This window comes from Melospiza georgiana, chromosome 1 (genome assembly GCF_028018845.1).
Source record: "Melospiza georgiana isolate bMelGeo1 chromosome 1, bMelGeo1.pri, whole genome shotgun sequence".
In the NCBI taxonomy this organism is placed as follows: domain Eukaryota; kingdom Metazoa; phylum Chordata; class Aves; order Passeriformes; family Passerellidae; genus Melospiza; species Melospiza georgiana.
In genome coordinates this window covers 52,604,550-52,620,029 of record NC_080430.1, presented here as the reverse complement: position 1 = coordinate 52,620,029, position 15,480 = coordinate 52,604,550, and the positions used below count along the sequence as shown (strand labels likewise).

General features: G+C 42.6%; 1 protein-coding gene across 1 annotated transcript in view; it reads left to right on the top strand.

Annotated features, from left to right (window-relative positions):
* Positions 1 to 13,267, top strand: part of BLVRA (biliverdin reductase A) — a 29,195-nt gene extending 15,928 nt beyond the window's left edge. The window contains exons 2-7 of the mRNA XM_058039953.1: positions 603 to 730; positions 2,300 to 2,419; positions 3,044 to 3,141; positions 4,584 to 4,691; positions 5,093 to 5,264; positions 10,055 to 13,267. Coding sequence (XP_057895936.1) covers positions 612 to 730; positions 2,300 to 2,419; positions 3,044 to 3,141; positions 4,584 to 4,691; positions 5,093 to 5,264; positions 10,055 to 10,328 — 891 coding nt within the window. The 5' untranslated portion in view covers positions 603 to 611 and the 3' untranslated portion in view covers positions 10,329 to 13,267. The remainder of the gene's footprint in view (positions 1 to 602; positions 731 to 2,299; positions 2,420 to 3,043; positions 3,142 to 4,583; positions 4,692 to 5,092; positions 5,265 to 10,054) is intronic.
* The last annotated feature ends 2,213 nt before the right edge of the window (positions 13,268 to 15,480 follow it).

Genomic DNA, 15,480 nt, shown 5'->3' with positions numbered 1-15,480 from the left:
GCTTTCTTTGGGCATGGAAATGTCAAGCAAGCATCTTGATCAGATTTGGTGCCTGGTTACAGCTTGGCATTGTAGGCTGTGCTGGTGGTTACGTGGGGAACGCAAAGATGCTCCCTGCTTCCTGTCCCAAAGTATTCCAGCCATGCTGCTGAGAATCACTGGGACTGTGTGTGTGGCACCGTGCTGCAGACATTCAGGAAGTCAGCAGGGTTTATATAAAGCTCTGCTGGGTTTGCAGAACCTTTTGGCTCCTTTCCAGCTTGGAAGTGGTGCTATAAATAGAAGAATGTCTCACTTTTGAAGTCTGCCTTCTATTCACGGAAAGGAAGAACTTTGCTAGAGCTGTGATTTAATAGCTGTGAAATACAAATCTCAAGACCAGTCCTATGACAGGCTGAACTGCTGGATCCCATTTCAATGGGATGTGAGTGAGCTCAGTAGCCTATAGCATCACATCTGTTAGTTGGTTGTTGACACCTGAATAAGGTTTGGCGCTATGACAGCAGAGTTCAAGAGTATCCATTCTCACACCTTCCTTCCCAGTTGCACTTGTCCCTGTTACAAGAAAAAAAAAAGTTGCCTTTTTTTTTCCTTTTGGGCAGATTAGCAAAATGTTTGGGACAGTGGTGGTTGGAGTTGGAATTGCTGGCTTAGCACGAATTCGAGACTTGATGAATCCGATGCCTTCCAGCCCTTCTGAGCACCTGAAACTCATTGGATTTGTATCCAGGTTAGAAATTTCATCTTACCATGTCTAATATCTATATTGCAATGTTTTTTCTTCTTTTTCAAGCCAAGAAGGGAAAATTTGTGCAAATATGCCTGTCATTCTGAGTGGCAGCTCAGAAGTGAGCACAGAAAGATTTGCAAGAGGGAACAAATAGGTTACCCTAGTGATAGATCTTTCAGAAATTACTAAAATAAAAACTGAGAGACATTTTTGCTGTAGAATCTGTGTGATAACAAGAAATTGTCTAACTGGAATTTCCTGTAGATTTAAGGTTGTGCAGACAATAAGTGCACTAATGATCTCATGTCTGCATGGCACTTCTAGAAATGTTAAAAAAGTAATTTTTGCAGAGTTTTAAAAAGTTCTTTTGCAAAAACATGTTTTAATGCCCCCAATACTCCAATTTCATAAAAAAATCTAGTATTTTTTAAACCAGGTATTGAACCTGTAATTATTTGAAGAAAATGCCATTATTTGCTACATGCAGTAAGGTTGCTTTTTATCCCTCTTATGCTTCTTAAGAACAAGGGTTTTTCTCACTAGTTTGGAATGGTGGAAATTTAGTGTGGACCTTCCTCTGAGCATTCCTGCTGGACTGTCTGATCCACTACAGTGGAGCATAAAAGTTTGAAAAAGTTAGGCAGTACCTTTAATGGATCTCACCTTGTGAATGTATTTTTCCAGCTATATCTAAATTGTGCAGCATTGTTTGAGACAGAAAGGACTGATCAGGTCACCCACTTTATTTTCCTGCCAAATACATTTTTGGTTCTCTGATGCCTCTGTCAGTGCTACAGGTAACCTTGAAGAGCACTGAAGATAGGGTTTCTACCACTGGTTTTTTTTGTGGGAAACAATGCTGTTAAAATGCACGATTCACAGAAATCTTCCTTGCATCCCCATCACACACAATCACCACCTGTCTTTGCTTTCAAGTCCTGCTTGTAGCCTGCCTTCCTGCCCTCTGTCACCTGTCCTAACACTGTTCCAGCCAGTAGTAATGCAAAGGGCTTTTGGAAGGATTGTGTTTTTCTTGCTCAGCTTATTGCCCAAGAGAGCTTTTCCCTTAGCACTGGCATGCTGTGTGTGTTGCAAGGTAAGCCATCACAGCCAAGCATCTGCTTTGTCCCTCTCCTGCTTGTCTGTACTTGCAGTTGTGTGCATCCCTGCCATCTCCATTGCTTTTGTCCACATTGTCCAGGATGGTGGGGAGAAGTTCTCCCTTAGGAGCACTGTCCTCTTTCAAGTCACTCTTTTGCATCTCTTTGGTAATAATGGTTATTCAAAACCAACACACCAGAACCAAAAAGGACGTGACAGTTCAATAGCAGGCCAGTTTCTGGACTGATACCTGCACAGTGGTCCATTTTTTTTGGTTCTCTTCTCCATTCCACTTTTGTCTGTAAGTGCTCATGCCCATCCTGGATAAAAATTGGTTGTTATACCCTGATTGAACTCAGTGAGACAGTGGTCCATGGGAACAATTTTTAAGTATTGCTATGCAACATGTGCTTGGGAAGAATGGACTGTGACAGTTATGCTCTGGTTGTATTTATGCTAAATGTACAGGAGAAGTTTTGGCAATATTAATGAGGCTAAGCAGATTAGCCTGGAAGATGCTCTGAAAAACAAAGACATCCATGCGGCCTTCATCAGCACAGAGAACAAAAGCCATGAAGAAACCATCAGGTATTTTGGGGGTTTTCCCCCTGCTCTTTTTCCCTTTCCCCTCTATTTTAGAAGCACACAGGAGCTGTGTAAAGCTGTTGCAGGAGAAGATATGAACACTGAGGAAAGACTGCCAGACTAGAAGCCTGAAGTGAATGATAGTGAGTTCCCTAGAGCACCAATAAGCCCTGGAAGAGAGTAGGATTTAAGATGCATTAATTTCCCAAGTAATTCGGTTTCTGCACCTCTAGGCCTGTGTTTGATGGACAGGCAGCTTAAAACAGGATTTAAAGCCTTTCCTTACAGATTATATTGTGGAAGGGTAGTCCAGTGCCCCACTCCAACTGCTTACATGTCAGTAAGTCAGAAATTGCAGTGCTTAATGCTGTAGCATTTTAGCAACTTGATGTAGGTGAGTGAGGGAATTCTGTGCCAAAAGAAGAATTTAAACCCCACTCCCCTGCTGTTTAAGTGCATGATATATCCACCACACCATCATTCCTAGGAAAGTTGCCATTTATTTCTGTTACTCCATGTTGTGCACGTCTCCATGTGAAGCTGGCTGTGGGAATGAGAAGCAGCTTGCATGGTGAGATAGGATTAGGATAATATTCTTCTTAATGGCTGATCTTTTATCCCTTTCAGAATGTTCTTAGAAGCTGGGAAACATGTCCTTGTTGAGTACCCCATGGCTTTGTCTGCTAAGGCAGCCCATGAGCTCTGGGAGATGGCTGAGCAGAAAGGTAACATGTTTGTTTTCAAGAGTGTAAGCAGTTTTACGTGTTGGGTAGCACCAAAGGCACTGAACTCAAAGACAACTCTCCAGCCTACTTTTAGTCATCACATGCAAGGGAGTATGACTGTCTCAGAGATGTGCCAGTCTAGGATGTAAGACTTGTGCCAACAGGGGAACAAACGCACAAATTTCAATGGTAGGAGTAGGATATGTTTGCCCTCACAAAAACTAGCCTCTATTTGGGACACTTAGAATGCAGTTAAAGAGGAAAACTTCTGTCACTGTGATAGTAAAGCACTTGATAAGTGCAGCTATTGAACTTTTGCAATTCCCTGTCCTCTCTCTCCCTGGAAATGAAACTGCAGACAGCTCTCCCAGCTTCCAGCATTTGTGATGTGCTGGCTCACACAGCTGCTCATGCTACTGTAGACTAGCAAGGCATTCTTGTCTGAAAGACAGCTTGTCTATAAGGAAAATCTCTTTATTTCCAGAAAGTGTGTGGTCCCATCCCAGTGGTGCAAAGGGTCAGAAACTGGCAGTCATCTGGGGCCAGTGGGGATGAATGGGGCTGCAAGGGGAAGAGCAGTGCTGGGCAGAGGTGGAGTGCAAATAATTTGGACAAACTGCACTTTTTATACCACTGCTTCTTAAAGATCTCCTTTGTGACTTTTGTCCTGAAACAGTGGAGGTGTAGGATTTCTGCTTTGCTGTTTCCCTGTACCAACACCAGTTACTGCCTTGTTGCTCACCAAATGGTTTCCCATTGAGCAGAATTTATGGCTTTCTTTTTTTTTTTTTTTTTTTTTTTTTTTTTTTTTTGAAGCAGCAGCAGTTACTGCCAGCAATCTACAATGATTCTCCTGGAAATCTTCCAGAAAAACACATACTGAATGAAGGACACATTTAACTTGTAGTGGATAACCTCTATTTCAAAGTAGCCCAATTCATTGCAGTTGGAGGGAAGTATTCCTTAACATATTGTTCCAATCTGGGTCTGAGCATTATGCTATTTTTCCCCTTTCTTTTTCTTTCCTACTGGCCTGGGAGGAAAAATGCAGAACGAGGAAATGTGAGGGGAAAGAGGCCAAGAATTAATCCATCCTTTACTCTGAAGGCTCAAGTTTCAGCCTTAGCTGGGTGCTGACTTTCATTACAGAGTTTCTGTTAAACATAGTGGCTGCTGTTCCTGCAGTCTCTGTATTGGTTGTCTGCTGAAAATCCTTAACCCAAATTGATGCTTCAGCTCAGGGCCCATGTTTCCATGTTTGATTTTCTTCCTGACATCACTTTGTGAGCCATGCATGATTATTTCTGTGTAAGTTCCTGCTGGTGGCTAGTGAAGCCTTTACTGTTCAGACATGACTTTGATTCACACAGAAAACTTTTATTTAATCTGTCCTGATTTTTTTTTTTTGTGGTTTTTGTCTTGTTTTGTTATTTCAATGGCAGGTAAAGTACTCCATGTGGAGCATATTGAACTTCTTACTGAAGAATACAAGCAGCTGAAAAAAGAGGTGGCTGGGAAAGACCTGGTGAAGGGAACATTGCATTTCACAGGTCAGTAGCTGAACAAATCAAAAGTCCATCTGGATTTGCTCCCCAGGGATACCAGTGCTGCCAGACTTCATTCAGTCCTTTCACACAGGACTGTCTATAAACTGAGTAGAGACACAGGTGCTGGTTTTGGATAATTCCCTTGTTGAATCCACATACACACTTCTGTCCTCAACATGTCCTGAAGGGTTTGTTGTATATGTACTTTGTGCAGCCTTCTCTGCCACAGCTTGTCATCTGACCCATTTCGACATTAAATGTGTTTATTGACTTTCCTACTCTGTCCATCCACTGACCTTTCTACACCCTGATCTTTAAGCCTGCAACACTGCAGTTTCTTCATCCTTTCCTATGCAGAAGACATTATTTTGTTTCCTGTTCCTCAAGAGTTTCTATTCCACCAGGCAGTGTCCTTGATGAAAACAAATCAGGATTCCCAGCTTTCAGTGGAATTGCCCGTCTGACGTGGCTAATTGACCTCTTTGGAGACCTCACTGTTACCTCTGCCACCAGAGAGAAGCAGAAGGATAAGAATTATTCCAGAATGACTGTTCACTTTCAGACAGCAAACAAAAAGTGAGTAATGTCTGTGGCAGCACGTGAGCCAGGCTCCTCATCATCTGCAGGACTTCTGCCTGTGGGAATTCTGCATTATCTTCTCCTCTTGTGGAAGCAGAATGGGTGGAGGCTGGCGTGAAAGTGTACATATCTTTTAAAGATGCATTTTATAATATTGAGTTTGATCTCCCTTTTATTATGTGGTGACAATATCCTTCCTGTCAACTAGGATATTTTTAATAGCCTTGCTAAAAAATTGTATATTATAACTATGAAGTAAGTCCCCAGTATTTCATTCTGTCGCATGACTACTCAGCTGGGTCCAGAGAGTGGTAGAAACTCTCAGGTTTGGTCATTCTGGGCCATCTGTGCAAAGTTCATGTCCTTTCAAATAAGTTGAAGTTACTTACAACATCAGTTTAAAGCAACCAGATACAATTTGAGAATTATCTGATATGAAAAGGTAGAGATAAATTATCCAGTGGTGATGGAACTCCTTGTTCTTTTTTTTTTTTCTTTCTTTTTTGATTGCAGATATGCTGATAGACCTCTTAAGAAACCCAAACCTAGCCCAGCATTTTAGATAAATATGTAGTTAAAGTAGTAACCTGAAGGACTAGCTATTTGAGGAGTGAATAATCAGGACTCCTTTAAACTCTCAACTTCACCACATTAAGCATTTCATCAGCCACTCTACAAACCCATTGCAGTTTATCATGGGATTATCATCTTGTCTAAGCAATCTTCCTCTCTCTTTAAATAAAACAGCATTTCCAATTCCTTTTGAAATGCACTTGTGAGAGGACAGAACTCTGTACACAAGCTCTGTTTACCCTCTTAGCAATTTGCTAGTAACATAAGTAGCTGTGAAGATCTAGATAGGGTGAGATTTTGAACTAAATCCAGCAGATGGAACTAGCGGGTGGTTTAAACATTTCCCTGGCTGTCCTGTCTCCTGGGTAGTCCTTAGCTGCTATGTATGATATTTGCTGCATACAGAACAGGTTCTGGATTTTTTTTTTTCCTGCTCCTCTGCACTAACCAATATTTGCTTCTCTTGGCCACTACTGTTTGTATGGACCAATGTTTTCTCACCTTAAGTGTTTTAATAACTTCAGGGACAGTCAGTTTTATGCCCCTGGGATAATTTAGGGTGGGTGGAAAATTACATAGCGTTCCTGTATTGTGTTCAGTGCTGGGGCCATATTTCCTGCTGACCTTCCCCCACTGACGTCAGGGGAGTTACTGCAGTGGAGAATTTGGCCCACTCTCTGTCAAGTGAAGTTATAGCCCAGCAGTAATGGTGGTGGTGTTACAGATCTAATTTTCCCAACCTTTATTTTGCTGAAGGATGGGAAAGGTCTGTACCTTTCATGAGAGCTATCCCATCCTTTTTTGAAAGACATAATACAGTAACCTTGAGAAATGAGGTTAATTCATCCTATTTTCTGCCTTGGAAAATACAGCAGGTGCAGAATGCAGGAGCCTGTGTTCTGCTTGTTAAGCAGGGATTTGTATAAAGGGTATAGTCTGTCTCAAGTGCACAGCCCACCCTCGCTGCCTGTCTGGCTCTGGGTGGATTTTGGAGGTGTGTGTTAATGCCTGCACCCAGCCATTTGAGAAATGACCTCTGCCTCTGTTGTGTGTCCAAGACAGCTGAGCTGACAGCCTCTCTGTGGTACAGCATTGAGCAATCCAGGAAGAGCCAAGCCTCTACTGACAGCGCGTCTGGTCTGGGACTGCAGTTCCTGTCCCAGCGTTACAAAGCTTGGATTCAGCAAATGTCAGAAATCAATTTTTAGTGCAAGCTGGAGAGATAATGATTTGGGCAGCATTTCTTTTAATGTTAACTAGGGATAGGGTCCAATTGTCAAATTCTTATCCAAGCTAAGGGAGCCTCTCATTGATTTAACAATGAATTAATAATATTGGCATTTTCAAAGAGTTAAAAGGAAAATGTTTAAAAGAAGTTGAAGACATTTCCTAAACATATAGTGACAAGAAACATTTGAAATTATGTTTTTATGGAGAGCTAAGCTTACAGAGTCTAATAAAATATCTTCAAATTGAACATTCATAGAAAATGATGTCACAGATGCTTTCGGCAGAAGTCCCTGTATAAAATTTTAAGTTGAGTGGACCCAGAATTCTTTCAAGCATGAAACCAGCTTAATTCCTCTGGCAGTACAAAGAGTGTTGTCTTCATATTGGTTTGTTGAGCTGTTGCAGTCCAGCGAGGTTCACTCATTATTTGAGGAAAAAGGAGTTAGAAAAGCAAAAAAAGTTTTTCACTTTTTCAGTGTAGCTGAGAAAACGTTACCAGTTTACATTTTGGAAAGACAAAATGGCCATAGAAAGTTAGGGAGTTTTCTTTGCTGCAGACCGTTTGCTTTGCAGTCAGTATAAAGGTGGTTTGTTAGTGCTTGATTAAATGTTCTTTTTCTTCAACTACCCAACGTATGTAACCCAGCTTTATTCTGATATCAAAAACGTTGGATTTGTTGCCTGTAAGTAGCTCTACTAATGCTTCTAAATAACTAAATGTATCTGTAGCCAGATAATACTTTGATACAAATCTTTAATGAAAGTGGACAAATTGTCTATGAAAAAAGCTACAGCCCTTCACAATTTTCTGATAAAAAATGCAAATCTGTTTCTTAAGCTACAAAATTGCTTAAATAATGTGTGGGCTTGCAACATACTTATCTTTATAGAAAAACAGGAGGCTTATTTCAGAGTAGAAGTTGTTGCTAATTAAAAATGGATACATTTTGCTTACCAATCAAGTAGAATTAACCTCTCTTTGGGAATGTGGCTAAAAATCCAATTGCAGAGGAAGATAAATCTATTAGTAAATCCAACATTTTCCTCCTCACTGATTTAAATCAGTCATTCTAATCACTTAGAATAAATTCTGCCCGCTCTGCATGCTTGTGTTTCTGGTTCAGTGGCTTCCCCAGCTAGAGCAGAAGGCATACACTTGAGCCTGATCACTGGTGTGCATCTGCTCTGGATCACCCCAGGGAGGTGATCCTGCCCTGACAGGGCCTGTTTTGGATCATATCAAGAGCTCTTTGCTATTACATGATGAAAATCTTTGCCTGTGCCTGCCCAGTGGTTTCTTCATGTCTACCCACCTGAGATAAAGCAGCTTTGAGTAACAGTGGCCTGAACCCTCTGTGACTCTTTACTATCATAGGAATATAAAACCAGTTCTGTCAAGTCAGAGCAAAGCCCAGCTTGCTCAGCTGCCTGCCTCTGACCCAGATCAACCTCGGGGAAGTAGGATGGGAACACAGCAAACACTGAGCAATATGCCCCCCAAACACAAACACCCTTCTGGCTTGCAGTGACATGCAGTCCTGGGCCTTCCTAAAACACATGGTGCCTTTGCATTTATTAGTCTTCTGAGATTTTTTTGGGGGGCATTTTTGCAGGCTGTGATTTGGGTATTTCCCCCCCCCCCCCCCACTTGTTTCATTCTGTTCAGTCAGGTTCATCTGACCATGCTTAATTTGTAGGGGAAGTGGTGGAGATGTGGAAGTACAGGTGAGCAAAGAATAATTGATATGATTTAAATATAGAAACTGAATCCAAGAGCATAAAAGATGAGAGGTGCAGAAACATTAAGCCGAGCATTCTACAGAATGTGTTCAGGGCAGATTGGCAAGGACTTTGTTTCCAGATCTAATGATACCAAAGATTTAATGGGCAGGACTTGGAGACAGAATTTATTCTTCCAGGCTATTGATGCCTTCATAATTTGTGAGTGGCAGACTAAAGTAGGCCATAAAGGACTGTGGAAGGGCCATCAATAACCAAGTAAGAAAAATAATGTGCATCCTCTAAACACAGGCAGTAGTGAGCGCTGATGAATGAGCTGCAGAAAGGCAGTGGTACGGCTCAGGCAGCTGACAAAAGACCAGGGAGGGAGCATTGTGACTGTGGCTGATGTTGAGGGCCATTCCTCAAAGGCATTGCAGTGTTAGGTCTAGGAGTCTGTTAAGACCCCTGAAGTGGCACAGCATGTCCCATGGCTCCATTCTCTCAGCCAAGAGGGGAATTTGGGAAGGAAGGTGTGAGCTATGCAAGTCAATAGCCAATACCACCAGGCTTGGTTTGGAAACTGTGCTATTGTGTTGGTGTAAGACAGGACTCTGCTCTGATTAAGAAAGGCCTGCTTGAGAGTCTGTGTAGGTATAATTTTAGGATCAGCACAATGCTCCCAGTGATGAGAATGAAAAATTTTAAAAGTTCAGAGAGCATGGACACATGTGTCTGTGTCAGTGAATTTGTTCACTGGGGTTCAGCTCACATAGTAGCACCTGGGTCATCATTATGTACCTGTGTGACTTAAATCTGTTCTTGCTGGAGGCCTAACTAGACTTTGAGGGCCTTTTGAGTTTAGCTGTGACTGAATTATGTACAAAATATTTGGACATTTAACTGCAATTTTCATCCAAGTCCACAAACAAACAGCCCACAAACTTCCCTCTTCCTTACGATTTGGCTTGATGTTGCTTGCTTCACTTTGTGCATAGGGAAAACAAAGCTGGACAGAGCCTAGACGGCGTGCTGAAAGTCATGGCGTGAAACAGTGGCAGAGTTAAGACTGTTACCTGCTGTTGAGCTCTATAACCACAAGGCATGTTGGTCAGGACACATTGCCTAAGTATGCAATAATTGATATTCAAAAATGTTGCATTTATCACAGTATTTTCTGTAAATACTAAGAAAACAACACAAACGAATTAGAATTGTTGATTCAATTTCTTAATTAATAGTTTTTCTCTGCTCCTTCCCACTAGACCCTTGACTTGGATTGAAGAAAGAGGACCAGGGATGAGACGTGAAAAGAAAATCAACTTCTGCTTCACAAGTGGTTGCCTGGAGAACTTCCCTGAAGCCCCAAGGTCTTCCGTGGGCCTTTTCATGCAGGATCAGAACCTCTTTGCCAAGAAACTGCTGGGCCAGGTCTCCAAGGAGGAGCTGGCTGCTGAGAAATGGCGAATTTTGCGGTGTCTTGACCTTGCCGAGGTGATCCAGCAGTACTGTGAGCAGCCAGAGAAAATCTATTCCTGAGACTGCTCTTAGGGAAGGAAGAACATGGCAGACAGAAAAGCTGTAGGGCTAGAACTCACAGTTGTCATCAAGCAGTTGCTATTTCTGTTTCATTACCTTCTTTTTGAGTACTTGTGATTCCTGGGCTCTCCAGGTGTTCTGGGAGAGTCTGGGCAATACCCTGTGCCTTCTGGTTTGCACCAGAGCAAAGCAATTCCTCTGCTCTGATGCATCCCTGTCCTTTCAGGTAGTTAGGAACATAGCAACAGCAAGCTTTGCTGTGATTCAGCTGGGAATATCCCTGACAGTAGATCCTGCAGGACTGTAAATACTATATATAATTCTCTCTCCCAAGGTCCGTCCCCCCATTCCAGATATATCTGGAAATGAAATGTCTCAACAGTATTCATGTACTATTTTTGAGAATGAAGTTCCAGTTCAGTTTTCCACCTCTTTACTTGAAATACAGAACTTGTGCCACCACAGTCTTGACCTTTCTTCCAATTGCCCTGAATAGTTCTGTGTGTTTGCTCTAATTACTAGTCTTGCCTGTTAGGTATTGGGAGGGGGTGGTTTGTGTGTTTTTTGGGTTTTTTTGGGGTGCCTGGTTTTCACACTAGAGGTCAACTATGGTCAAATTAAATCTGTATTGCTATCAAACCAGAATAGAAGAAGAATCTTGTCTCTTGGTAGAGAGATGTTGATTTCATTCAGTTTCTCTGGTGCCCTGTGCCGATGTAGAAATCTTTTCCCAGCAGAGATGAGAAACATGCATTGAACTAATGCATTGCCTGCCTGCTCTCTACTGAACCTAAATATTTTTGGTTTTGTACTGGAAGCAGCATATTATTCTCCTTCCTTTGTGTTCTAATTCAGCATGGGAGTGGATCATAGCAAAAAATAATAAATATTTTGCATTTAAGAAAAGAAAATCACTAATGCAGTCCTGGAAACAGAGAAATTAATTGAGAATAGTGATGAATTTAGAATAGCATTGTAGAAAACAGCAATTTGCAAATACATCCATGTGTTTATGTCGTGGTTTAACCCCAGCTGGCAGCTAAGCACCAGGCAGCTGCTTGCTTGTTGTACTTCAGTGGGGTGGGGGAGAAAATCAGCAAGGTAATAGTGAGGGGGAAGAAAAGGTGGGTTGAGATAATGACACTTTAACAGATAAAGCAAAAGCTGCACGTGCAAGCACAGCAAAACAGGGAATTCATTCAGTGCAGGCAGGTGTTCAGCCACTCCCAGGAAATCAGAGCTACATCACACACCACAGCTACTTGGGAAAACCAGCATCATCACTCTGAATGTCCCCCCTTCATTCTCCTTCCCCAGCTTTATATGCCAAAAGCTATGGAATGTTGCTTTGTGGTCAACTGTCCTGGCTGTGCCCACTCCCAAATTCTTGTGCACCCCCAGCCTTCTTGTTTGTAGGATGGGGTGAGAAGCAGGAAAGGCCTTGAGGCTGTGCAAACACAGCAATAACGAAACCATCCCTGTGTTATCAACCCTGTTTCCAGCAGAATCCAAAGCGCAGCCCCATGTCAGCTGCTCTGAATCAAATTAGCTCTACCCCAGCCAAAACCAGCCCAGGTTATTGCATATGACACCTGTGGGAATGGGTCTTTAGCATTTTTAGTGTAGTCACAGGATTACATATGAAAAGATTATCGCTTCCCTAAAGAAGCATTTTAGTTTTAGAAGCCTAAGCACTGCACAGTGCTATTAACAATTCCTCTGGTTGCCTTCTACTTTCTAATTAGAGCATCTGCTGGTGCTGTATTAATATAGAAGCCAACTTCAGTCTGTGCAATTGTTCTTTCAAACCAAAATAGTATTTTTTTTCTATTTTATCATTTGGGCAATTTTTTAATAAGGGAGCTTATATGTTGTGAATGTATACATAATTGCAGCTAGTCAATATTGACAATTAAGTCTTCGTTTGGGTAAATGTTCATTCAGGAGTTGGATACAATTCAGTCTGCTGGAAACAAGAAAGAAAGAAAAATCTGTACAATTTTCTCCCAAATCAGTCAGATTTTAGCAATGACTGGAGCTTGATGTGTGAATGAATTCTGCATGTGACATTTGTTTAAATCTACCTTATCTGTTACAATCAATGAAAATTCTTGTGTTGCCTTCAGTGGATTGAGACCCATGTGAGCTGGCAGCAGATTTCTGCAGGCAGATCTGTGCTTGTCCACCCAAATGGATACCTTACTGAGCATTCACAGGGTGCTGCTGTGTTGGATATGGCATGGGCAGATCTGATGCTCTGTGAGGGAGAAAAGAGAATTTTTGGCAAAACACAAACAAAAATTGGGATTGGAATGAATTAGAATCTTCTGTGTGTGTCTGCTAGGTATGACAGCCAGTGAAAGTTCCTGTTCCTTGACAAACTCCTGATCTGTGAATATGGGGTGAATGCCACTTGTTTATATGCTAACTCATAATGGGTAGCTGGGGAGAGAGGGAAAAGGGAAAGGAGATTCACACATCTCTAGGCATCAGAATTAGTCAGCACATCTCCCTGAGCATGCTCTGCAATTGCTGGTGAGAGCAGTATTTCCCTAGGAAACAAATTCATGGGAGCTGTGTAGAGCAGCAGTATAAAATTGTGCAGTGAATTGTCCTCTGGAGAAGCTTGCTTCTGTAGAGAGCACCTGGGGAAATCAGCTGGTTAATTTGAGCTAGGGAAGGCAGATGCCTCGAGCTTGGATATCCCACACTCCTTCATTCCCCTCCCATTCCTTCCAGCTGACCTGCTTACCTACTGCTGCCTGTCCTGCTCCTGGGAGCCTGCATCCTTTAAATGGCTTTTCCCTCTGCCCCGTGAATTTGCCGAGGTACCGTGGTTGTTTGTATGTGGGAGCTACTGGATGTCTAGTTCCAAATGTATGTATTGTTTAACCAGATGTTTAACTCACCAATAAAATACTGGAGCTGGTAATAATTCTTTTTTGTTCCCTTTGTCCTTCATTAGCAGTTCCCATTGCCTGTGCTGAAAGTGGCTCTGTTGCAACTGGCCCTTTTCCCTTTTCACTCCTCAAGGCCTGTGAAATCCTGCCAGGGTCTACAGGCTGTGATAACATCCCAAAGACCTCAGTTGCCTCCTTCTCCTATTTCAAAGTTCTGCATACAGGTGTGGTAGGATTTGTGACCTTACCTCACCTTATGAGCTCTCCCACAAAATTCCTGAACCCAGACAGTTTCAGAGACACAGAGGTATGGAAAGGCAAGTATAAGATATGACATGAGCAGTTATATTCCATTCTTTAGATATAGCTGATTTTCTACTCATTCTGCTGGAAATCACCCTACTCCTGTGGAACACTAGGATTCCTTTGCAGGAACCTTGTTTACTGCCTGGTGCTGTGAGTTTTCCTGGAAAGTGCTATGATGCACAATGCTCCCACGTGGAGATGTTCCTTTCCTGACAGAGGCTGGAGACTGACTCTGGCAGAGGAGAGGTGTGGAATCACTAACTGCAGCAAGCTAGCTGAAACCTGGAAACAGTGGTTTGACCCAAAGCCCTTCTCAGAGGGCTAGAGGTCATGGGGATGGAAAATTTCCAAAAAGCAAAGAAACTAGATATTGGTATGAGGAGCTGGAAAGCTGTGCAAAAAGTTCTGGCTGAGATGGAGAGATGAGTATCATTCTGGGATCAACCTGAGAGCTTGTTCTGTGGATCCTGGGAACAGGGTCTGATTTAACTTTGTGATTACTTAGGGTTATCAGGAACAGTATGGGAACATGGGAGGTGGGATCAGGGGGAGGGTAAAGAATACCAGTGGACTCCACAGGAGCTGCTTGAGCTGGGATTATTTATGAGGAGGACATCATTGGAACCTTACCCTGAGCAGATCAGAGGGACAAGGAAGGGGGAAGGCCAGGGCTGGCAGCTGTGCAGACTGGGGCTGCTTTTCAAATGGTCCTACTGCATCAAAACCAGCTTTTTAAAAGGAATAGGATGTTCAGAACGGCATCTGAGTGAAACTGCAGGGCTGAGCTTGGATTGCAGCTCCTCCAGCAGTTTGCAGAGGGGTCAAGGTGGTAAAGACTGAAGTGTACATCTATTTTCAGCTGTCATTCAAGATGTTGGACTCCTTCAGGTGTGCAGTATGATCCAGGGCCTTGGACATCCTCCCAGTTTGCAGGTGAGTGATGCACCAAAGGGAAACTGGCAGCGCTCTGTGCTGATGTAATTCGTGCAGCAGCACTTACTGCTCCCTGAGGCATGTGATGTGCTCTGTGCAACAGTAATAAAACACAACACCAGGAAGCTAAGGATCTCCAGTAAGATAATAACCTCTGTCAAGTTTTTGACAGAGATAGAGAGATATTTGGTTAGCTTTAAGTGCTGTAAGCTGCTATTTGTAGAGGCTGAATTAAATAAAGTTACAGGACTCTGTTGGGAAACCCATGAGAATTTTTGTTTAAAGAAGGGATGTAGCAGAGGTATTATCAGTAGCAGACTTCATCCCTAATCCAGAAGAACCAAGCCCTGAGATGGGAAAACAGAAGATGTCCATGCAGTACAATTTGGATCAATACAAAACACTGGAGCCACTCTGGCTGAGCTACCTCTGTTAGCACAAGGCCTGGCTTGCAATGTAATTTCATCTGACCAGATGTGCACAGCTTCTCAGCAGAGCTGAGTGGCCCAAGTGCAGCACTGGGCTAACTCACCAGGCCAGGGAAACACACCCACAGCTCACCTGAAGCACTCCTTTGGCTCCTGGCCTTAGCAGCATCAGCAGTAACTTCCTCCAGTTTACACTTCTGGGCTGCGAAGGGAACTGAAACACAGCTCCCAACCTGTGCTTTCTGCTTTCTTACTGAGCCAACCTGAGTAAAACAGACAGCTTTTCTCTCACCCTTGAACATGACATAAGTGACAGGGCTGCTGCATTGTGATGGCAACAAAGCTGCAGGGACCATTGTGGTGTTACCAGTTACAAAGCCCCATGTTTAGTGCTTGGCTTCCACATCTTGGCAATAAACACACCTTACTGGAGCCCAGCTACATGCAGGTCAACAAGCAGAGAAATTTAAAACTAACAATTTAAATAAAATTACCATCATCAGAAGATCTGAATAGTAGCCTGCAGAAATGCATGCTAAAACTTATAAAAATAAATGTATCCTGATCTAATAAAAATCACTTCAT